The sequence below is a fragment of the Rhea pennata genome, chromosome 1 (assembly GCF_028389875.1).
Source record: "Rhea pennata isolate bPtePen1 chromosome 1, bPtePen1.pri, whole genome shotgun sequence".
Taxonomy (NCBI): Eukaryota; Metazoa; Chordata; class Aves; order Rheiformes; family Rheidae; genus Rhea; species Rhea pennata.
The window spans coordinates 26,796,217-26,821,468 of NC_084663.1; the positions used below are offsets into that span (position 1 = coordinate 26,796,217).

Below are 25,252 nucleotides of genomic sequence, written 5' to 3' on the forward strand. Positions count from 1 at the left end.
CGGGAGAAGAAAGCAATATTCTGTCTTTTACCCCGTATGATCCACCATGTCAAGCTATGGTCTTTTATTTTGAACCCAAATATAAGATTTGGTTATACTGTAATGCGTGTATTCAAACTGCAGATGGTCTCCTTTTGAATGAAGTGTGCATGTATAGAAATATGTGTACTTTTGTACATTTATCTATTTAAATTTATAAGTACATGACTTATTTTGTACATAAATTAATGGATCATATCTGTATCTTGTGAAACTGGTACCATGAATTGAATGAAGTTAAAATTCTTTTTTAAAAATTGCAGTAAAAATGAACTGAAAGGATGTAACATTTTTATTGTTTAAGTTGTCTCTGAAAGTATACAGTGTGAAATATTCACTTTTTTTTGGATCAGTGCTTTACTTGAATACACAAATAGGATTGAGGTTTCTTTGTCTGAATTTATTCCTCAATTAATCTTTGTTAAATCCCAGATTTACTTTGAAACAAGAAGAGGAGAAGAGGCTCAGAGTAGAAATGCTATATGAGAAAACTAGAGAACAGCTAAAAAAGAAAGAGGATCACTATTGTAAAGAGATGGAGGAGAAACAACAGCTTGAGCTGCACTCAAGGAATTTAGAAATGGAGTTGATAACACTGAGAATGCTCTTGAAACAGGTATATTAAATATTGAGTTAGACATTTGTCTCTTGTTTTTCTACTTCTTTTTAATTGATGTTGTATTCCTATCTGCTTAAAGAAAGAGATACCTTCTTTGAGGCAGAGGCATTAAATAACTATATCATGCATTTTGAGAATGGTTGAGGACTGTTGATTCACGAGTGGTCTGTTCTTTGTTTTTCATTTGCAACTCCATGATTCTTTCTCTCTTTTTTTTAGGATCCAGGTTTGTTTGTATTTCAGGCCTTACCTTTTTTTTTTTTTTTTTTTTTTTTTTTTTAATCTTGCATATAATCTTAATTTGCAGATGGAAATTAAAATTTATTATTTATATGTCTCCTGTAGTTAAACTTGTGTGGATTGAATTTCAGGCCCAAATGTTAATATTTACCTGAGATTCTGTATGTTGCCACAGTTGCTTACAGTTTGGGGACTAAATCCAAGAAAGTCCTGCACCCTCATTTTTAATGCAAGTTTAGTGCCTTATTGATATGATTTAGATGGTGGTATTCTCATCACTTATAACCAAGTTAAATTCTTCAGTTCTTACATTGCATTTTGTGGATCTTTTCCCAAGCTTTGACCTGGATTTCAATACTTCTGTCATGGTTCTATGAAGTGTCAAAAAGCCCTTACTAAACTCAGCTGCTTACTTGTCTTTATTCCTAATACATAGTAAGCCTTTAAGTTGCAGAATGTATTAAAGTTAAAATATTAAAAACACAATAAAGTGATGATAAGTGATTTTAAATGGTCACTGTGCTGTTGTAGGAACAGGAGTCTGCATCACACATTTCAGTCTGTCTGCATTTAATGGAAGAATGAATTTCACTAATTTAGCTCTCAGTCTGTTCAGCTGATCAGTCCTCTTCTGTGCCTCAGTCTTTTGAAATCTCTTGCAACCCAGTTTGTATAGAAATTTTGCTAGATCTTGATCAACTGTGAAGCTGTCTTGATGAGGGAAAATGTGTTAATCATCTGAAATGCTTCAGAATATAGGCTATTAATGACAAATTCAGACTTTCCTAGGACCTTGGAGTAGGATAAAACCAATGGAATTGATGTGCTGTTGGAAACATCGTCTATTAGTTTTATACTGTTGTTAGTGCTAAGAGTGGTGAACGGATGTTCTTGGATCTTTGACTTTAACCATGCAAATGTCTATTTCTGACTTAAATACTAAACTGACTTATACTACTAAAATTAGTATATATACTACTGTAGTAGTATGTGTAGGGTTTCTGACTTAAAATTTGTATGCCATATGTTTCTGCAAATGCTAGTTTTATTAAAAGTGTTTTCATTACAGAGCAGTGATTCATTAAGCATGAAGCTTTTACAATACTGTTTTGTCCAAGCTGAAATTGAATGTCTGCTAGTTACGTGCTTCAGTTAGGAATCTAAATGTGTGTGTTTTCAGAAATGGAAATTGTGTTTGCAACTCTGTGCTTGGTATGGAAAGGTGGTTTGGGAAGCATAGATCGATACTTATTTGAAGTTTTCTTTTAGTTCTCTCATTCCAAGTTACTTTAGTAACAGCAATACACTTAAATTCAGAGCAACATAAATCAGATGATTCAGTAGTGGTAACCCAAGAGATGTTTGCTTTCAGCCTGTGGTACTTGCCTAGAAGAGACAAAACAGCTCTTAATGAATTTGAAATACAATACCCTAAAAGGTAAATGTGCCTTCCTTAACATATGTATTCAGCTGCTTAACACCTAGATGCTGCTTTTGAGTTCACAGGAGTGTAAAATATGCAGCCTACTTTGTCTTGTATAGATAAACAGCCAAGAAATTAAATGGGCAAAGAGCTGGATCTACACAACCCCCAGTGAGTATCTCAGAACTGAGGTTTGGCCCCCACAACAGAAATTGGCACCAGTTTGGGGGGAAAATATATATATATATATATACATATATATATTTCTAAATTGACATTCAAAGTAGGTTTTTTTTCAAAAGGATAATAAATACGGATTTGCAAGATGGATTATCATAAATTTGTAGAAGCAAAAATATGCAGAAGAGTTCTTTCACAGGCAAAGAAGAATAAAATGGGGAAAAGGTGGCTAGCTCTGATTTTTCTCAAGGTTTAAGTAGTTCAAATATGTTCTGGTAGGTTGAAGAAGAGCGTGATGAAACACAGAGAGAGCTTTCGCAAGAGAAGAGTGCCAGAGCCCTACAAGAAGGAATTTTGAACAGCCATCTTTGGAGACAGAAAGAAATAGAAGAAGAAACAAGAACACTAGCGAAAGATTCGGAGGTAGACAATTTTATTTCTAATGATTTTGATTTCACCATACTTGTTCTAAAAACATGATAGATCTTCCTGGCAATAACTTCTGTGCTTTTTGCCAGATCACTTCTGGTGTGTCAAGTAATTTAACCGCGGAAATACCATTTTGTTTGTTTGTTTTTCCTTCTGTCTCTAAAAATTCTGGAGTGCAGCATCAGTCTTGTATGTAGCTGAAGCGCAAGTGCAAGTAGGAAACCAACACCAAAGAAGACACTCTTTCCCCAATTTGTTAAGCTGTCTGCTGTTTTTTTTTCCATTCTGTAGACCTGCTATCCTGAATTTTAAGGTTTCTAGCAGTGCTCAGGTACCGAGGTATCCTGAGGTTGACCGGGAAAGTAGTTGTTGTGCAGTATGTCTGAAAGTTTTAGTTGCAGAGCATCATCTGATCCTGTTGCGTGCTTTTCTTTATATCCTCATCAAAATTACTTGAAAAGAAAAGGAAAGGAAAATGTGCATTGGGGAGGGAGTGTCTTTTCCACCTCGACCAGTGGAAATGGTATGAAGGAGTATCGCCAGTGAATGAAATTCTCTCTAGGAATTAAAATTGGAGGAGGAGGAGGAGAAAGGATCATAAGAATGCTCGTTAAAGAAATCCTGAAAAGAGTTAACGGAAGGCATTGTGCAGATCCAGTGCTTGAAAGCATTATTTGTGCTATGCTACAGTACCCAGAGAGCACAAGATGACTGTGCTAATGTGGAAGAAGGTTGCATATATAAAAAACAAGGAAGGAAATTAATCAGAGTACTACACCCCCGGGGTGGTAGGTTGTGGTTGTATAGCTAACCTGTCGTGATACAGAAGGCTACAGTGTGAAGGAGGCGTTTGAGAAGCAGCATTCATGTTTAGTGCAGTTCAGCTAAATGTCAGAGAAGCAAAATACCTTTGCTAGGCCTGTTTTCCCAGACTTCATAGCACACCTACATTTACCTTTAAAGAAATATTTTGAAGGCCTGTAATAGACAATATACCATGCATATGCAACCTAGCACTGTCACTTTTAAAAAGAAGACAAAAAGTATTTTGTTAAGCTATTTAAATTAAGTTTATTGTTGGATTGCCGGATTTAGCAGGGGGAGAAAAGACATTTTAGACTTGGGGCATTCACTAGGGTTTTGAGGGCATGTTCTGCTTCCAGTGTGTGCACTGCTTGTAGGGGTGCATAGGCTCAGGGATGAGAATGATATTTGTGGTAATACCTAAGCTGCTGTCTGAGTCCTGCTTCAGTATTGCAAATGTTAAAAAGCAGTTTGCTGCTCAAGCGTTCTTGTGGGTTCATTTCCCCACTCTCTATTTATTTGTATTCTTTATCGCTTAGGTATCGGGCAGCAATGAGAGAGAAAAGGAACTGTTGTACAAACATAAATTACTACAAGATGAGATTGCTGTACTAAGACTCGAGGTTGATCAAGTAAGACTAAAGAGCCAGGAGGAAGAAGCAAAATATTTAGAGGAAAATGAGACCTTGAAAGAAAAGAATGAAGATCTTCGAAAGGAACTTAAGCTGAACGAGGAGGCTTTAACACAAACTGTTCTTCAGTACAACGGACAGCTGAACTTACTGAAGACAGAATCGGCAGTGCTGACTGGCAAACTGGAGCAGACAAAAGAAAGCAAAGATCGACTGGAGGCAGAGGTGGAATCGCTGCGCTCCCGCCTGAGCTCTGCCGTTCAAGAACATGAACGTCATGAGGCATCGAAAAGCAATGTTGAGCAAACGTTTCAGAGAGAGCGTGACGAGTGGCTTCGTTTGCAGGACAAGCTCCATCGTGACCTCTCTGATGTGCGAGAAACCAGCGAGAGCTTGTCTCAGCAGCTGAGCAAAGCTGAGAGCAAAGCTAATAGTCTAGAAAATGAACTTCACCAGTTGAAACAAACACTTAGAGAAAAAACATTGCTTTTAGAAATGACACAAAAAGACCTAAGTCAAGCCCAATGTCAGGTGAAGGAATGTGATCATGCTCGCCAGCTTGAGAAGGATCAAGTAAGCAAATATATGATAAGGCAAGAATCCCTGCAGGAACGATTGGCTCAGCTTCAAAGTGAAAACCTTTTACTTCGTCAGCAACTAGAAGATATGCAGAACAAGGGGATCATCAAAGAAAAAGTAGTGAGTGATGTTCAGGATAGATTTAATGATATTTTCAATAAACTCAGAGCTGATACCGAAAAGCAAGCTTACCTGATGGAGGAGAGAAACAAGGAATTAAAGGCCAAATGTACGGATTTAAGAGAACAAGTCTTTACATATGAGACTGACAAAGTAGAAAGAGAGGTAAAGGACACACTTAGTAAGAACGATTTAATATTTGTCATCTCTTGAAATGATTTTATGTTTGTGGAGTTCACCAGGCCTAAGTCACCTGCGTGGGAATACACCACGCGGGCTTGTGCTGGTTTGTTGTGTGCGTCTTGGCTTTGGGGAAGTTTTTGGCAAACAGGATGTCAATGCTCGGATTGGAGCAGAGAAGAGAAAAAGGTATCCAAGTCTAAACTTTGATCAAGAAATGGTGCTCCTTCTAGTAGATTGTTTTTCATCTCTTCTACTTAATCCTTTTAGTGCTGTAGGGAGACGTGTTATTTTCCATACATCTGTTACACTGGTGACCCAGCTGAGTGGTAAAGGAGTGAGAACCATCCAATATACAGCAGTTGAGGAATGGAGATGCAGACAAGTGAAGTGATGGGGGAGGGAGGGAAGAGAATGCTGAGGAAAAAGATTGTGAAGTAAGATTGAGAGGAGGAGATGGAGCAAGTAGATGAGCGGAGACTAGTGAAGGAAGGGAAGGAAAAGAGCTGACATGAGAGTGATGCTTGAGCCCCAAGCAAAGAAAAAAGGGGGGTGGTTTTGTCGTCTTATGGAAACCAGTCAGTTCTCCCTAAGTTGGTACTGAAACTGAAGAGCATTAGTGTTGTGCAGATGTTACTTTATGGATGTGTTTGGAGGTCTCTAAGGGGACTGATGGTTCCTCAGGAAGCTGGTTTCAGACACTGTCATAAGCTTTTTCTTCTACCTTTTATTATGCAGTTGTATTTCTTCCTCTGAGGCTCTCTGAAAGACCATGCAACCAGAGAGAATGACTGCTTAGGAAAGTGGTAGAGGTATCTTTCCACAAATGGACACAGTGCACCAGTGTGCAATGTGCTCCTTTGCAGAGTGCTAGCCTAATTTTGGGTGTCTGAAAAAGGCCTGATTCAAGTGTTGCACTCGGGTAGAAAGATTTGTATCCAGAGTTTGAAAATGAGTGGAAGAGAATAAAGGTGGAGGTAGCAGTGAGGAGTAGGTAGATGACTGAAAAAGCTATGGGTGATGGGAGAAGGGGAAGAAAAATAGGAGTTATTTTGGATGCTACTTCTAGGGACATAGATAATCCTCTTAAATGATCACCCTCCCTGGAATCAAAGGGTTACCTTTGTTTAATCTTCCTTGCCTTGCTGGAAAACAGGAACGAATCACGTTCAGTATTTGGATGCTCTGGTGGAAGGTTGTATCCCCTGGTAATTTTAAAGTGATCTGAAATTACACTTGCCTCTTAATAGCAAATCCAAATCTCTGAGCAAGACTGCACTTGAACCACATTATTTCTCATTTCTCAGTTGCTTTTAACTGGTGGGGAGAGGGGAGAGAACTCTGTGCTGTTCATCATTTGAACCTATGAATTGCTTTATAGTCTTACTGCTGAAATAACAGGTTCCTTTTGTAGATGGTAGAAATAGAGCACTACTCAGATTTCAGTAAACCAGTTAGGTTAGCGTAAAGATGATTTGACTTCTGAATGAGCTCAGTTAAGAAGACTATAAGGGATCTGACTGAATATACATTTAGTGTATTTTGAAAGAGCTTTCAGGTATATGTATTAATTTGTATTTGTGTAGTGGAAGAAGAGCATAGGGAGTAATCCCATGTGAAGCCCTGTCTTTAATGATCAGAGTAATGCCTGCAGTCAAATTACAGCACTGGCTTCTGAGCAGATTTCTGGCATTTACTTAAGAATAGGTATGGAGAGATCTGTGCTTGCAGTATGTGCGTACGTGCTGTTCCAAGCGGAAGGACACTGCATCGTTTTGAAGTATTAGGAAACCACGACCCTCCTTAAGAGACAGCGATAGTTCAGCTGCCCTCAGTGGGCCAGGATGGATAGCAGTGAGCAGCTGTGCAGATGCACACTGGTGGTGGGCAAAACTGCTCATCTTTGAATTCACTCTGAAGACTGAGGTAATTATGTAATCTGAATTGCTGAAGTAAAGCATAGTCCATGTCCCTTTTCTTCATGCACATGTAACTATTTCATTAGAATATGATCAGACAACTGCAGCAGGAGGTTGCCGATGCTCTTAAAAAGCAGTCGATGTCAGAAGCTTCACTGGAAGTTACCACACGTTATCGCAGTGACCTGGAGGAAGACAAGCTGCGGTTGCAAAAGGAGCTGGACAGGGTTAAAGGCAAGGTAGGCAAAGCCTGTAACTGTAGTTGCTAAGTACTTAGAATTTTGGTAGCTAACAGTAAAATTTCTATTTTGCTTCAAAGTTTTTTGTTTTTTTTTGTTTTTTTTGTTTTTTTTTTTTTTGAAATGATTGTCCTTGCCTCCGCTCTCCTTTCCCTTTCTTGTTTACACACACCACTGTCATCAAAACAGATGTGTGGATAAGGTAACTAGTAATGGCTACGTGGAATATAAGTGGAATCAATATTTGTTTGAGTAAGTTTCTGCTATGAAATAGCTTAAAGTTCTTTGGACTTGTCTGCTTTATTTAAAAATTACTTCTTTCCTCTGATCCTGTACCAGTTATTAATTGCCCACTAATAGTGGATATATTGTATTTTCCTATCAGTTTCTCTTCTGAGTAACTGAAATAACCTTTTTTTTTTTTCTCTCTTTGGTTTCTGTCTTGTAAAGTGTCCTTACCTCTCTGTCCTCTCACACTATTCCTTGTCTTGCATAAGCACAGGTGCCTGTTTAAAGAAACATATGGGAAATTTCAAAGGATGAGCTAATATTGTCTCAGTACTCTAGGAATAATTTCAACAGAATTGATGGGCTGTGCTGCCATTCAGAGAGACCTGGACAGGCTGGAGAGCTGGGCAGAGAGGATCCTCCTGAGGTTCAACAAGGGCAAGTGCAGAGCCCTGCACCTAGGGAGAAATAACCCTAGGCACCAGTACAAGCTGAGGGCTGACCTTCTGGAGAGCAGCTCTGCAGAGAAGCACCTGGGAGTGCTGGTGGATGACAAGTTGACCATGAGCCAGCAATGTGCCCTTGTGGCCAAGAAGGCCAATGGAATCCAGGGGTGCATTAGGAAGAGTGTTGCCAGCAGGTCGAGGGAGGTGATCCTGCCCCTCTACTCAGCCCTGGGGAGGCCTCATCTCGAGTACTGTGTCCAGTTCTGGGCTCCCCAGGACAAGAGAGACATGGAGCTACTAGAGAGAGTCCAGCATAGGACTACAAAGATGATGAGAGGGCCGGAGCACCTGCCCTATGAGGAATGGCTGCGAGAGCTGGGCCTCTTCAGCCTGGGGAAGAGAAGCCTGAGGGGGGATCTTATCAATGTGTACAAATACCTGAAGGGAGGGTGTCAAGGGGATGGGGACAAACTCTTTTCAGTTGTCCCATGTGACAGGACAAGAGGCAATGGTCAGAAATTAAAGCACAGGAAGTTCTGCCTGACCGTGAGGGGGAATTTCTTCACTGTGAGAGTGACGGAGCACTGGAAGAGGTTGCCCTGAGAGGTTGTGGAGTCTCCTTCTCTGGAGATCTTCAAGGCCCGCCTGGATACAACCCTGTTCTACCATGATCTAGGTGACCCTACTGAGCAGGGAGGTTGGACTAGATGATCTCCAGAGGTCCCTTCCAACCTTACCAATTCTATGGTTCTATGATTCTATGATGTAATGACTTGTAAATGACTTACATTGTTTTATAAACTTGTATCCGTGCTTGGAAAGGTCTTTGACATGAGATCACAATGTCTTTGCTTGGACAAAGGTCTGTATTTGCGTAAGAACTTTTTCACATATAGACATAACCAGTTTATTTTATTCTTCTTGGTTTGGCAAAGTAGAGTATCTGATTTTTGAAAAACAATAGAAATACCAGACTGCTGCATTTGTGAGTTTTTTTTGTTCTCTTTGCTTTTCTGTAGCCAGGTAATTTGCTATCAATTCTGAATTCTTTTGTAACTTTATCTACATATCACTTTTCTCCTTCATTGACCCTACTGAAATTTGTCTTCCTTTAGTTGCCTGGTTGCCAGTCAACTGTAAGTAGCTTTCTGAGGTAGGGACCAGCTTTTGCAGTGTTTATGTAACTGAAGAATGAAGGCCTGAAATACCTCGCCTGGGAGGTTCTGAAATACAAATCATCATGATGTTAATTGTTGTTACCGAGTAGTGAAGTCACTTTAGAAGAATGAACGTTGTAACTAGGATTGGCATTGTCAATGCTTAGGATGAGTTTTAGGAAAGCAAACTAGGGATGGCAGAAAACAGCATAAAAGAAGATGCAGTGACATACATCTTGTTCAGTTGCTGGTAAAGGCATAGATTTGAATGCATTTGAAATCATTACAGTTCTCTGGCTAATGATTATGTGCAGGTACATGCAGTATTCGATTTTTTTTTTCCAGCAATAGTTCACCTATCTATAGAAAAATTAAGATGACTACCCTGAATTTTTAGTGTGGTTTTGCAGTTGCAGGAATTGGAAGAACAGCATATTCAGTCTGAGTGTTATGTTCATGATTTGAAGACTGCCTTAGAAAATAAAGAAAGAGAAGTCATAGCTTCTTCTCAGAAACTGCAAGACCTTCTGGAAGCCTCTTCAGGAACTAATACTACTATAAAACAACTGGAAGGACATGTGCAACGGTAAGAAAATAAGTGAGACCAAATTTCACTTTCTAGAATTATGTAAGAACAACAGGATTTCCTTGTTGCATCACAGCAAGTTAAAATGTGTTTTTGTTTTAGATTATTAAGCGTGCTGTTGTATCAGTATTTGTGCTATTGTGGATTTCCGTAACAAGACCTATATTTCTTTTTAAGACTTGAAATAGAAAATGCCAGATTGGAAGCTACAGCCAAACAACAGACGAATAGAATTGAAGTTCTTCAGAAAGACCTGCAAGCCTCTGCCTCTGTAAGCTAGTCATGACCTTCCTTTTCCATGAGCTACTGAGCCTTGTTATGTATGTATGTGGGGAAATTTTCAGAAGAGATTTTCCTGGAGAGCCTAGGGACAATAACTTCCTGCAGCGTGCAGACGATTGGCTGCTGTTGAAATCCTGATGGTCCATTCTCAGGCTTTCTGGTTCTGACAGTTTTCACGTGGTACTGTGCTAAGTCTTTCTTAACACTGTCTGAGGTAAGGGTTTGACACCTGTGTACTGGTTTGAATATTTGCTGTTTTATACCAGTCATCCTTATTAGACATCAGGCAGTTCTTCAGACACATGTTGCAACATATCATTAAAGACCTTCAAGCTATCTTGTAGAATATTCTGGGGGTGTGTTCAGGTGCTTCATCCCTGAGTCCTAGCTGGGAATTATATGCCCCACAGCTTTTGCTGTGCAGTATCACTTTTATCTTAGCATCTTGGTATTGTTTTTCATGAAAAAGCAAAGAGGAATCTCTGTGGTATCTTTTGCAGAACTCTGTGCAAGACTTGGAATTTCCAGATACCTCTAATTCAGTGGTTAGAATTTGCTTAAATTAGGTGCTTTGCCCATAGCCTACATAAAGGAAGTGATTTTTGTGCTCTGTCTAGTGAGCAGGGATCCTTGGTCCTACAGCACCCTGTAGCTGTTTTTAATTAGGGCTGAAGAGGCATTGAAAATAATGAGATGTGAAAGTGCAACTCTGGCTGTACCACAACTGGCCAGAGAAGAAGGCAGGCACTCGTATGCTTACCTTCCCCTTTGGTGAAGATGGGGTGCTTTTTAGTTGTCCTGTGGATGAAGAAGCTACTCCTGTCTATATTCATTTGTGACTGTATTCCTTGTGGATCTCTGTCCATGTCTGTCTGTGTCTATCCCTGAAGCGAACGGCAAAGGTAATGATAGCTGACAATTATACGGTAGCCTCAAGCTAAGCCCGTTCTGATCGCAGAACAGGGAGAGGTAGATAGTATAGTAGTAGGGAGGGGGAGAAATACTTGTGATATTTCTTTTTGGTAATATATCTTAAATGAGGTGTGAACTTCAGTCTGGAAAGTGTCAGTGTGGCTTTTTTGCTTCTTTTAATGCTTCCATAGGTTCATAATCGCCTGGAGGACTTGATCACTGGCTTGTGGACAGGACCCGTGCCTTCAGAGGAAGACCAAAATCAGCAGGTACATCAATGGTTTCTGAGAATTGCTTCTTTTAGTCCTTGAAGGTTTTTTTGTGCAGGTAATTTATGAAAAGTTCAGGTTGTCTGTTGGACGCAGACTGAAGAATAGCCTTCTAGCTTTAGGGCAAGGCAACCTGGTTTTAGAGGAAAGGCTACAAACTCCCTAATTCTCCTGCTACTGAGTTTTGCATTTATTTGGTGATATGAAGATACTTTCATTCACCTGCATGGTTACTTTCATGTATATGATTTACGTTTTGCACAGGAGAAATTTGTTATTTAAAGCTGAGAGGAGAATGGCCTTGGGAGATTAATATTTTCAGATTTATCACAGTTTGCCAGTGTGACCACGTTACTGTATTTTCTCCATCTGTAAATAGGTGATGATGCTGTCCTGCCACACAGGGTGTTGAGGTAAAGAATAATTACTTGATGTGATGCTGTATGGTGGCAGGCAGCTGGGAAATAGGTCATTTCATGTATCTATATGACCTAGCGTTTTTTTGAAACTCTGAAGTATCATCACAAGAATCTGTAGTTGGAAAACAAAGGTGTTTTGTGGACAGCAGGAAGAAGAATCTGCTTGAGAGGAGAAATTGTTTCTGCCCAAGAGAAGTCTGAGTTGTTTTCCAAGTTTCTTTTTTTTCCCCTCTGTTTTCAATGGCATGCTCCTGTGTGTTCCATCAAGGGGAAGGTACCACCAGAGATTTCCATCATACAGTCTTCTTTTTTTTGTTTGTTTGTTTTTTAATTTACTAACCTTAGCACAGTAGTTCTCATGAACTTAGACTCAGCATTTTATCTGCTCTGTAAACATGATTGAGAAAAATGTACACTCCAAGGATTTGTAATCTAAGCATCTGTGTTAAGGCTTTCATAACCTTCTGAACATCAGTAGACATATTCTTTTTACTCTAGGATGCTACTCAAAGTATGTCATGAACTGACAATGCTTTAGACTTGAACAGAATAAGAAAGCTGTATTCCATTAAAATGCATCCATGATGGAAATCTTTTGTCCCTTTGGGTACAAGTATGAACAAGATAGCTGATCTGAATGAGGGGAGGGTATTTCCTCTGAAAACTAGAAGAATGTGTACACGTTTAGTCAAGTACGTATCACTGCAAATGCTGGAAGATCTTTGGAGGAAATATTCAGGTGGACAAGATACTCAGTTCTGCCCAGCCTGTGGCTTTAAAAGGTTGGGCTTTGAATGCAAGTGTTATCAGGAACTAGAAGGTTGGATAGGGGATTAGACCAACCTTTTCAGGCCATCAGATGTCATAGGGAGATTTTCTACATGTGTCGTCTTATTCCCCTGATTTGTAACCTGACCCTGTCACATGCAGAGCATTCCTGTTTTCTACCATCTGCCAATGTTCTTCTTGGTTATATTTCCTGGACTGTGTTTTACACCCTGCATTAACCTTAACCATTAAGTGGTAGAGGAGAACCTTAGCCATATCTCTGTTTAAATTTCTGCTTTATGTTGCATTTGGGAGAGACAAGTAAGGTAGATCTCTCAGGCCCAAATACTGCATTTGTCTTTTCTTAAGTGAAGTTTGTCTGACAGTAGTTCAGTACTGATGCTTTGAAGTGTTACATGTGGCTGAAAAGGGAATAACTTATGTTTCCAGCTGCTTGGATTTCTCTTTTGGTGGTGTTATTTTCACAGATGCAAAACCAGAATGTGCTGTCAGTGACAGCAAAAGATCCACGCAGTATGTGGGAGAAGGAACTGAAATCAAGAGCCCAACTTGAAGATCGCCTTGCTCAGCTTGAAAGAGAAAAGGCTGAGCTCTTGGAACAGGTGAGCCTAGAAAATTCTCTAGACACCTAACTCAGGAGAACAGAGTTACTTTTTTGATGAGTTCTTACAGTTTCAGGTATTCATTTTAACCCTGCAATTCAGGCTCTTGTTAGGTTGTGATTTGGGAGGTCATATTGGAAAGTAATAAAAGCAGTTGGATGTTTTTGTGAAAGCTCTGGGGTGCTTCTGTCATGAGGAGAGTTCCCAGTGTTGTCTGCTATCAGTTTAGCATATGGGGGCAAGGCCACAAGTTCTTTCCTCAGATTCTCTCTTGTCTTCTTTTGGCCCTCAGGGTAGGGTTAGAAATGCTTCATTTTTTGATAAAGAATATGGAGGAGCTGCTGCTCATTTTTAGGATCGCAGGAGTTTAAAAGCCTTGTAGGAGAACAAATTGAAGGAGTTTTAGCCAAATCCACTGGTTCTTGGGAAACAAGTGTCTGCTAGCTTCCAAGAGGCAGTCTTTCCTTTTTCTCCTTTTCTACAGAGGAAAGGTGCAAGTACAAACTCAAAACAGCTGCTAGCTCTCCTCTAGTTTGCCCTAGAAAATACTAGGAGGAAGAACAACACCTGGATCAGTAAACATCCACAAAGATGAGATGGAGCTAATGGTACAGGCAGACAAAACTTCCAATAATTCTGTAATAGTGAACTCCTCCGAGGGGTACTGATCCCTGATGATCGCATTGAAACTTTAAATTAAGCTCTGCTCTTCACTGATATGGATACATAAGCACTCCCTACTATTAGCAGAAGGATTGAGGAAGCTGTTCTCTAGTGTCTTTTCCACCTTTCCCCTATGAGCTCCTAGTGGTCTTCATTTTGGGAAAAAGACATCTATTTCTGTCCCTGGATATTGGCCCGTTTGATGTGAAGATTGAAGTGCTGAGTTTCACACAGCAATTCTGTCCCCTGGAGTTCTGCAGACCTTGGCTAGCAGAAAGAGATATCCTACAACTTTTTTTTGTGAAGGTTGCTATCTACATATACTGCATATAGATACCATTACTGAGTTGTGTATGACAGTTTTTTTTCCTATATTTGGAAGTGTGAGACTGAAAGAAAGAAAGTGAAAAAAATGATAGAATTGAAACGACCAGTAGAAGTCCGTCTGGACCAGGAAATGAAACGAAACATTGAGCTGCAGAAAGAATGCAACAGGTACAGCTTTTTAGTACTTGCAAGAAGTATTGGATAAGTTGGGAGTTGAGGTTTGTTTCAGTTGAACCTAAGACTGTGAGTATGTAGGTGTTCACAAATTCAAGCCTTGGGTTAGATTTTGCAAGTGGCTTCTGTATATGAATATACGGTTTTAAAGAGGTGCAAAAGTCATTACAAATGCAGGCTGTTTGCAGTCATCCTGGGAGGGAGGGAAGAAAGAAGTCCTTTATTTCTGTTTTAACCCTCCAGGACATTTGTGGGACCAAGATTATTTCTCTTCTCCCCTCTCTCTCTTTTTGCCGTCTCTTGCCCCCTCTCTCTTTTTGCCCTCTCTCTCTGCCATCTCTGCCCCCTCTCTCTCTTTCTGCCCCCTTCTCTCTTTTTGTTAGCAATTCCTGACCTATAAAGTGCTTTAAAGATGAAGTAAACCTGGTCCATGCTATTTACATAAGCTGATGTAAAATAAGCTGATTTTCTTTTTGCTTCTTATTTTCCTTACTAATTTACTATGCAGATTCAAGAAACTACTTAAAACAGCTATGAAGAAACTGAAGGCGTATGAGATGCGAGAGAGTGAGTCTAGTTCCCAGGGAGAGATGAAGAACAAGTATTCTGAAATGGTCCATGAAGTCAGTAGATTAAGAACAAAGGTAAGCTTTTATCCTTCTTTAATTCTATTTTATTCTTTTCCTTACTTCTTTCTGTGTTATTATCTGTTGGCTGTATTTCAGAATGAATTGACCTTTTTTCACGTTTCATCTTGAGTAGTAGAAAATGATTATGAATGCTAATGTAGGTATCTCTGTGAGCAAAAGTGACACCTTTATGTGCAGGGCAGTCTCTGTGAAAATAAAGGGCAGGCTGGTGCATAAAGGGAGGGTGAACCAGGAGAAAAGGGCTGCAGCAAGGCAGGTGGGAGCCATGGCCTCCTTGCCCGGGGCACAAACCCAGAGGACAAAATCACAGAATGGTAGAGGTTGGAAGGGGACCTCTGAACCTCAGGAGATCCTCTAATTCAACTCCCCTGCTCAGGCAGGGTTGCCTAGAGCATATTGCCCACAACCCTATCCAGACAGCTTTTGAATATCTCCTAAGGATGGAGCCTACATCACCTCTTTGGGCAACCTGTGAACCCAAGCAAGAAAAGTACAGCTGATCTGGCAATGGTAAGCAGGATAGGCAAGAGTCCCAAGGTGATACGTAGGGATATACAGGTCCACAGTCAGGCCAGGAAGTCAAGTCGCCACATCAGAGTCAGAGTTAGGATTGAGAGCAACATGGCCAGGCACAGGCCTGTTGCCTCAGGCAGAGATCAAGGGCGAGAGCCTAACTTCTAAGTAGCTCATGAGCAAAGGGGACCAAGCCCCTGCTGTGGTCTCTTGTAGCTCTTCCAGTACAGCTGCACTATGTAAGTCAGCCCTGTACAGAGTCAGCCAAACTTCTGTTTTTGGGGCCCTGGCAGCACCTTCTAGGTCTGATGGATGGATCCTTTCTCTGGAAGAAAGGTAAATAAAGCCATCAAATTTAACAACTATGTGAAGCTGGCTTTGTTCAAGATCATTTCTTGTGCCCTGTCTTATGTATCAGTTGAATAGGAGACACTTCACATTTTGCTCTTCTAAATTGTGTCATTGCTTTTGAGGGTAGGAGGTACTGAAGTGATGTGGAAGTTGTTTCATACCTTATTGTTCACTAGTACCTGTTTCAGTTCATCTTTCTAAGTCTTAGGCACCTAGAAAAGGAATTCTGAGAAGTGCTTTTGAAGTTGCTTTGGCTATCTTGTTCTCATAAATATGTGCATTTTTCCTCAGTAGCATGTAACCTTTATTTACCTTTTCTCTAGTTGTTTAAGTTCAGATTTGTTGTTAAAGCATTCTGTTTCAGAGATATGTTAGTTTCATAAGATACTATTGTAGAATGAGTCAACCGCCTTTGTAGTCGTGCATTTTTAGTAATAAAGCTAGTATTTACATGTCTTCTTTATGTGACTTCTGAATGATGGGGGTTATGTTTAGGCAATTTAGGAAAGAATCAGAAATTTCTGCTGTTAGTGGCTCTTTGAAGTGTTTACTATGCTGAACTGCTTATTTTATTTACAAAAGACAAGGATATGATGGGTGTACGTTCAATACATATAGAAAAGGTACATTCCTGAGGAGAGGAATACAGAGTTTTGGCTGATACTTGGGGCCTATTGAAAATCTCACATTTCCTAAAAATTCTTGAAAACAAACTATTACTTCGATCTAAAGCAAATATGCCTGCCTTCACTTGAAAAGGTACTTTCTGAACCACTATTTATAAAGCTTTGAGTGTAATGGAAAGAAGAATGTTTGTTGCAAGTTTTACATCGAAGCTTTGAAGCTTTGACTCTGGTAAGTGTGTGAAGAAGCCCCTAAAATGTGATGTGTTGTTTCTGATGAAAGGAAAAGGAGGCTAGGTGTATGTGTATTTGATTTCCTGTGACCATACAAAGAGCTTGTTAAAGAAAAGCCCTGGTACTTTTCAATCTGTCCATATCGGTGAAATGCTGCTAGTTTGTGCTGTCTAGGTGAAGTATTTGTTGGTTTGTAAACTGTTGCAGAAGAACTGAGAAAGGATGGAAACCTGAGCAGTGCTATCAGAAATCATTTAAAAGATAAATTTTCCTTTGGTTTAAATACCAAGTCAGCAGATGACAACTATGGTCTCAATGGAGACATTTCATGAATTTTCACAGAACTGAGTAACTTTAGGTCTCTGTGTTTCTTATTTTGATTTGTTTTTCTTTTTTTGGCTACAGGTTGGTGAACTTTCCCAACAGCTGGAAATAGAGTCTAAAAAATCCATGCAGCTAGAAGCAAGAAATCAGGATCTAGGGGAAGAGCTGTCTTCTATGCGTGGAAATCAGGAAAAACTGGAGAAGAGTAAATGCCAGCTGAAAGAAGAGGTGTCTAACCTCAGACGTCATTTAGAGACTAATATAGTGGATCACAACCAAATAGAGCAATATAAAAAAGAGATTGAAGAAAGAGCGGGACAAGAGCTAAGACAAAAACTACAAGAAGTTAACCTGTTTCTGCAGGTAAATGAATTTATCGCTTATGTCTGTAATCCACATAATGTGACTTCATTGTTCTTGTCACCTTTTATTATTTTATCTTCAGTATCTGGTTTTCTCTGTTGGTGCTATACTTATGTCTTTCCTGAAGAAAAATGGGAGAAGGAAAAATGGTTGCACAAAATTGCTTTCATGCGCATGCATGTGTGTGTGTATGACAGATTGGGCTTGCTCTGTGATCACCTTCCAGTAGAGTCTGCAGGTCCTTGAGTCAAAGGCCTGCCAAAGGCATATTTCTGTTTGAGCAGTTCTCTGGGGAAATCATCATCTTGTCTTTTTGTTCTGGCTGTTCGTTGTAAGGAATTGGCATTATTATATGTTATACCCTTGGCTACAGAATTGAGTCCAAGGAGATCACAGGTAGCACAGGAGAGCATAGGGACGGTGCTCTTTTTATCTTCAGGAAGTTGTTGAATGGCCATTGCAACTCGAATTTATGTGACCAGGCATACGGGTGCTGCTTTGTCATTCTGCAGGGGAAAGTGCTCAGAAAAGAAGTCACTGAAGTTGTTTTTTAGGAGGTTCTTGCAATTTCAATGAGGAATTATTTTGTGCATGCCCTGTCCTATAGGGATAGTGTTCTTTCAAAAATAGCTTTGATTAGTAGCAGCGGGTAAGAGCAGGTTTTTTTCTGACCTTGAAAATGAAATAATGTGTTAGTTCACTTTCTTTCTTGATTGTTGATGGTAAGTGAGGAGGCACAGTTGCCTCCCTGAGTAACCTTATGCTCCTCAAATTGGGTGTGTGAAATTGATCCCTTTTTCTTCCTGGTTGTTGAAATTGTATTATCCACTTCAGACGCAGGCAGCCTCCCAGGACAGATTAGAACAAATAAGAGCCAGTCATCATGCTTCATTGAGAAACCAGCTAAAGCACAGAATAAGAGATCTGGAATCAGAACTGGACAGAATAAAAAATACACAGCAAGACAATGTTTTTCAAAAAGAATCCACACAGGCAGAAATGGGAAAGTACAAAGAACTTTATTTGGAAGAAGTAAAAATTAGAAGGTGCCTAGCAAATAAACTGGAAAGGTAAGTAAGTATACCTTTTTTTTTTTTTTCCTGAGCAAGTTATAAGATACTACTTTTTTGTTATGAATTTTCCTCCTAAAATCCCTTTTCTGCATCTGGTCAGTATGCTGGTTGTAAGTCTAAGATGGCATATTTATGAAGAAAGTAAGCTAAGACCCTTTCCTGTATTTAAGACTGTCTTCCTTTCTCTTCAGTGTTCCAGCAGTAACACAACTGATTATGCCTTTGTAGAGGATTTCTGAAGTTACCTGTGTTTTACTAGTGAGCCTTCTGGCCAATCTGTAATAGCTTACTGCTCTTCTATATACAACAAAAAAGAGAAAATTCATGTTCTATCCTGTTGTCCTCTAACTATAAATGCTTGAATAAGGAGAGGCCGTTTGGAGAATAGAAGTTGATTCTGCGGAGCAGAATCTTCCCTACACTGGGAAGGATACCTAGAGTGACTAGTGTTCAGGAAAGTCACGTAAATAGATCACGTTGATTGTTTTGAAGCTCCGATCCTGAAAAGTCCTAAATATTGGCATCTCTTGCTGCTCCCTGCAGGTAGTCTGACTTCTTGGAAGTAGGCTCTTCAAAAATTAGGTTCTTTCTGGACACTTGTAAACCCTTCCATTTTCAGAAGTCTAATAATGGTCCAAGACCTGGAGAATAACCTTCTGAAAGCATTAGCAAAAATATTTCATGCATGCTTCTGGATTTTTCAGAGCTAATGAGAAACTAGCAGAAGCCAATGCTAAACTCCTTAATGAGCGCCATAGAAGCAGATCTTTAATTGCAAGCAGCATTGTCAGTGGAGGAGGTCTGACTGCAAGCCCAGTTCTGTATTCAGCTCAGCTGGGACATCTTGGCAACAATTTGGCACTGAATAGAAGTCTGAGTCTTGGAGGAAGCTTCATGAGCCCAACTGGGAATGCTTTATCATCAAGAAATAGAGTTGAAGCCTATGTGGCTAAGGTAAGGTGTTTGTTTTTATGTGATTTTCAACAACTACTTTAGAATATCAGTAGGCAAGGTTCAGCTTCTTAACTGAAGATCAGCATCCATTTCTAGTTCCAAAACATGCAGTCTAATCTGCTAAAACAGCTGCTCATCATCCAAATAATGCAAAAATGTGTGGGGTGGGGGCAAAGTATTTTAGTCACCTGGGTTGTGAAAATTCAGGAGTGCTCACAGACCAAAAATTACTTGCATCTATGTAGTGATTTTTTTAACTATGCTCTTTTAAAAGAGAATGTGATAAAGAATGCTGTTGCATGGGAAGCTTCCAGTCAATGTATTTATTACATTTTAATTTATTTGGTCATGAGAAATTCTCTAGATGAGTATGTAACCTATTTAAATTGATAACTTTATGATGAATGTAAAAGCCCAACAGACATCTTTGTACAAGGCATATTTTCCTTCCTCACTGATCTAGTGCCTTCTAGTGCATTCTAGTGCCTTCTTCAATGGAATATGTTCTAGTACAGATGCTTTAAGGAAAAAAAAAAGATAAGTGCAATTGCTTAACTTCTCACTGTATACAACAGTGAAGGATTTATGCTATGCCTAGGACACAGTTCTTTTTAGAAGTTCTTGCTATATATTATTAATTTATTGATCTTCCTTTTCAAAGAGGAATACTGTGTAGTTGCATAGGTAAAACTGACTGCTCAGAAATTCCTGTTAGCTCTAATTTTGCAGCAGTTCTACTGTCTGTGTGATAGTATGTTCTCACAGAATGGTAGCATCATATCGTAAGATTTGGGAGCCACGTGTCAATAGTTGGACAAGGAAGTACCTAATTCTTCGCAAAATGCTGTGATCTTTTCCCTTCTTTGCACAGAATGGAGGCATGGACAAACTCTCCTCTTCAGTCTGTTTTATTCCCCTTTATTCTGTTGTTGACAGAACATGAGAAGTACTCAGATACCTCTAATTCTGACTCAGTGCTGTGGCACTGCCCACGTACTGAGGATTCTGTTTAACCAAGGTGTCTGCATACTGAGCTTGATTTCAGGCAAACAAACAGGTAACAGATAAAGCAGTGCAAGTAGTGAGCAGCAGTGGCAGTTGCAGTGGTGAATTTTTTTGATCCCTTGTTTCAGATGATAGAGGAAGATCCACATTACAGAAAGAACTTGAGAGGCAGCCAGTACTGTTCCATTAGCAGAGGCTGTTCTGTATGCAAGCAACAGAAAGCAGGCAAAATTTGAGGACCTTTTGCAAGAGTAAATAAGGTGAAGGCCAGGACAAGGGAACTGGAGCAGTAGGACAAGGGAGGAAAGCAAAGAATACAGAAAATGGAACAGGATGATGTTAAAGGAGGAAAACCATCCTCCTCCTAGGAAAACACTGTCCTAGTTTAAGAGAAAAGGGCTGAGAGTTGTGCCTTTTTTGATATGTCTATATTCTTTCTTATTTTTATGTGTGTGGCCACTTAAGGGCCTCTTCCTCCCATTTGGAGAATGATCACAAGACAGTGCATTGTGAGAGCACGTGTGAGACTGAGCTCTTCAATAATGGAAGCTCCATGTTTTTTAGATCAGCAGTATTTTACTTCTTGCCACAAAAACTGCTGTTAACAGCATGACAGCATTCATGAACTTGACTGATTCAGAACTTCCTTTTGGAAAATTCTCTTTTGTTCTCATTGTAACATTGCGAGGGTTTGCAGAGTGCTTCCCTTCTAGAGGCCCTGGTGCTCTCTGGCCTGTGTCCTTTGCTGTGGAGTGCAGCAAACGGTATTTTGGTTCTTCTGCTGGCTGGTGTGTTGCTGGAGGAGCCTGCTGACCTGTTGCTGAAGTGAGTGAGGGTTCCTGCTGGAACTCAGCATGGACATGCAGAAGGGCCAAGGTGGGAAGGAGCCTCAGGAGATCCTCTGGGCCGGGCCCCGCTCAAAGCAGGCTGAGGCAGAGCAGGTTGCTCAGGGCTGTGTCCAGCTGGGGTTTGAGTATCTCTGAGGAGGGAGACGCCAGCAGTTCTCTGGGTGCTACGAGGCCCCGAGCAGCCTCACCTGGGGCCCCCACTATATTGAGATGGAATTTCCTGTTTCAGTTTGTGCCCATTCCTCTTGTTCTGGACGAGTTACGGTTGAGTTGGGTCTCTGTTGTCTTGATCCCCTGCCCCATTAGGTATCTTGGCATACCCCAGAATGTTCTCTGCTCCATGCTAAACACTCTCAGCTCACCTAGATCAGGTGCTCCAAGTCTCTAATCATCTTTGTGGCCCTAATGTTTGCTAATTACATAAGCCTGGAAGTTGTATACTGTCTGTTTTGGTGGTCACTTCTATGTGTCACAGTGCTGTTTTTTTTTCTTTTCCCTGTGTTGTGGAATATGTCAATCTTGCAGCAGCTCCTCTTGCAGCTTCTAATGTGCTTCTTTAACAAATCTGCAAAAGTAGCCTCAGCTGAGGTTGACTCAGTGCATGTTTCAGCTAAATAGACATTCTGCTCATTTATTTGAGGCTAGAGCATAACCATACATTGTTATAAATTCCTTATGCTTTTTTTCTAGAAGTCCAGTTATGAACCAGCCAGTGCATTAGAAATAATTTTATTATACAGTTATTGTTGCTCAGCAATGAGAATGCTACATTCCAGCTGAGTTTCTCAGCTGGGGTTTCTCAGGAAGAGTTTCTCATCAAAAAATTAAAATCTCAAACTTATATGTTTTCCATTTGTATTACGTATTATGGTTTTAAATGATTCAGAAGCTAATATTAGAAAAATGTAACTATTGAAATATTGACTGTATTTTATGTATAATTCTAGGTACGACGAGAACTGGATGAAAAAATCACTAAAGAACTTGAACAAGGTGATTTGTTAGAATATGTTCCAATTCAGTTATAGTTCTAGTTTAGTTTTAGTTCCAACTTTATTTCCAAGGTTTTTCAATTTAGGGTTCTATGTGGAAATTTCCTGGTACCAAAATATTTGTATAGAATATTTTTCAGGTGTCTAGAAAGAAAAGAAAAATAAAAAAATCCCCCAAAACAAACAAATAGGAAGAAAACCAACCCCTCTTCCCCAGAGATAAACTTGGTTTAAGCTGAAGTCACTTTTCGCTACAGATAATCATCAAGCACAAACGTTGAACATAAAAGAAGCCCTGCATTAAGATTTTTATATATTTCAGCAATTACTTCTCCTAGATACAGTGAAAGCATGCTATACACGTTCTCTATGTTATAGTTCTTGATGTATGCTGTCTCATTTATTGCTAGTATTTGTTGTATTGAAAAATACAAACAGTATCAGTATCTCAGTAACAAGAGATACCTCTTTCTAAAAAGATCATTTAGCAGTTTTAAAGGTAATGTAGAATGATTTGATTACTTAGAATATACAGCATAAGCATAACATTCAGGTTCTATAATATGAAGCCAGATTTCCGTAGAATAATCCCACCTCTTCACGATAGTTGTTCCTCCGTAGTCAAGTTTTGCAGTGACTGGGCCTGTTTCAAAGCAGGTAGCCCCTGAGAGCATTTACTTCTATTCCAGTAGTTGTCAATCCTCCAGCAAGTGGCCAGCTGTTTCTTTAAAGCTCTTCCCATTTGCTTGGATGACCACAAATCCGTTGCATTGAATCTGTTTGCATTTTGAATATAATTGCATGCCTAGTAGGAATAATATTATTTATTTGGTTTTGAGACTTTGTGTGAATATGGCAGCTGAAGAAAAGACAGCAAATCTGGTTCTTTGCTTTTATTCAATGTGTACCTTCATTAAAAATAAGTGTTTTGATAGGGCAAGCTATATAGACACCCATTAGAGAAAGATATATTGATAGTATGCTGAGAGATTTGTCTTGGCTTGACTACAGTACTGAAGTATTTGCCTTTTCAAAGGAAGATTATTTTGAATTTTATCACAGAAAATGCAGATGCTGTTTTGAAGTCCAGTGTTCCAAGAAAGAACTGCTATGATCTTATAGGAAAATGGGAACTTGAGTGTTAAGGGATCTGCAGGGTGCTAAATCTACCACTTGTTTAAGCAGAAGTCATTTTTGAGTTTCCTGAAGACTTTTTGTGTATCGTCACTGAAATTTCTTTCATGAGTTTTAGCAATATTGTTGAATAATAATCAAACATGAAAATCGTATTTGTTTCTTTGTGCCTATCCTGTTGACTCTTTCCCATGGATGTTTTTAAATATCTTTCCAGATCTTTATCCTCTCCAGTTAGTCACTTTTTCCCAGTGATTTATTTGGCATAGGCTAACTGTAAAAATAATGCATGTTTTTTTCCCCCTCCCCCTCCTTCAGCCACTGCTGAACTTGAAACTGGATCTGCTGGAGCTTCCCCTATGGTATCTACTGATGGATCTTCAAAAAATGTAAATGCAGACCAGGATCCACTTTCCAGGGCAATACAGGAGTACCGTGATGTTTTAACCAAAAATTATTTGATCTGAACAAATACTAGAGGAAAGCTGTGTAAATTATATGGTTTACTTAGCATGTTAATGGTTTTCCATTAGATGGTTTGGATGTGAAAAGTCTTTATTTCAGATGTATAAAGATATATATCTTTATTGAATGTAAATTACTGTATTAAATGAATGTCAAGCACATTGCACTTGTTTGTAAAGAATATCACTGGGATGTATCGTTTGTTTATTTTGCACTCACAGTAAGAACCATATCTAATTTTTGTGACTAGCAGATTGACTAATCTTGATTGCTGAGGTTGACAGGACTACTGAAATGTCTCTTACTAGAGCAGATGCATTGTCTTGCCCCATTCATGTTCTGTGCTTTAACCAAAGCATTCCCTCCGTTATTTTTAATCTTTTTCATTTTATGTGAATTTAAGGTTTCTAGTGTTATTTTGATACTTACCACATCTAGTCTATTTTATGTCTGCTGCTTCTGTCCTGATGCAGTGACTATTTATGTAGACTAACTGAAAGTTTCACCAGTGTTCAAGCTGCAGAATAGGGCATTTTACATTGCTGTTGCTTTTATGTGCTTCAGGTTAAAAAGTACTGTTAGCTTATAGCAATGCCAAGGAAGTTGATGTGTGGTCTTTTTGGTATGTTTGTTTCGGTATCCTATGTTGATTTTTGTATTACGTAGTGCTGTGACTTTAGACATTTGCAGTTGCTAGATCAACGTCTATGCTGCACCTGAAACACTTTGTAATGGAGAAAGGAACATTAATATATCAACCTGGAGTTTCCTCCATATTACGACAGGATAGCCAAGCTTTTTGTTGCTGCTGTAATGGCTGATGATGTGATGGTTGCAGCCCTGGTGAAGGGGCAATGCTGTGGAACATTTCCATCAGAAACACATAGGCAGTTTGACTTACCTCAGGGAGTTATGCACTGAATATCAGTATTTGTCATTACATGTCTCTAAAAGTTGTTTGTGATAAGAAGATGCTAAAACAGGGGAAGTACTAATTCCAGAAAGTGAAGAATGGTTATACTGAATTGAATGCAAACTGAAAATTCAGTTACTAGACAGTGAGGAAAGTAACAAATGCTGCCATCACTCTCTGCTACTTTTTTTATAGGAGTACAGAGTTATCTACACAAAACTGTTGTATTTAATTCAAAATATTCTGTTCTGAGTTTGTAATTAATAAATTTTGTATTCTAGTACATCTGTTTTGCTTTATCCTGTTCCTGTCTTTCTCCTCTCCCTACTTAAGACTGTACCCTCTTACTCCCGCCGCTTGTCTCTTCCAGAACAGTACCCGTCGGCTTGGTGCCGGAGGGGCAAAGCTGGTGGGAGTCTGGCCTGTTGCTGCATTGTAGGGGAACAGCTGTGTTTTGTCCCAGGACTGGCGTTGCTCAGCCCTAACCAGAACGCACAATGAAAGTTGTGGTTTTGAAGGCTTAGTCTGGGCAGGCGGTTAGCCCTTCTCCCTC

General features: G+C 39.6%; 1 protein-coding gene across 1 annotated transcript in view; it reads left to right on the plus strand.

The window, feature by feature from the left end:
- ANKRD26 (ankyrin repeat domain containing 26) overlaps positions 1–24,982 on the plus strand; it is a 61,537-nt gene extending 36,555 nt beyond the window's left edge. The window contains exons 23-37 of the mRNA XM_062583374.1: positions 472–655; positions 2,781–2,924; positions 4,274–5,230; positions 7,251–7,403; positions 9,645–9,820; positions 9,998–10,091; positions 11,206–11,283; positions 12,959–13,093; positions 14,139–14,251; positions 14,766–14,901; positions 17,034–17,315; positions 18,150–18,385; positions 19,093–19,342; positions 22,143–22,188; positions 23,640–24,982. Of these exons, the coding sequence (XP_062439358.1) occupies positions 472–655; positions 2,781–2,924; positions 4,274–5,230; positions 7,251–7,403; positions 9,645–9,820; positions 9,998–10,091; positions 11,206–11,283; positions 12,959–13,093; positions 14,139–14,251; positions 14,766–14,901; positions 17,034–17,315; positions 18,150–18,385; positions 19,093–19,342; positions 22,143–22,188; positions 23,640–23,788 (3,133 nt within the window). The 3' untranslated portion in view covers positions 23,789–24,982. The remainder of the gene's footprint in view (positions 1–471; positions 656–2,780; positions 2,925–4,273; positions 5,231–7,250; positions 7,404–9,644; positions 9,821–9,997; positions 10,092–11,205; positions 11,284–12,958; positions 13,094–14,138; positions 14,252–14,765; positions 14,902–17,033; positions 17,316–18,149; positions 18,386–19,092; positions 19,343–22,142; positions 22,189–23,639) is intronic.
- The last annotated feature ends 270 nt before the right edge of the window (positions 24,983–25,252 follow it).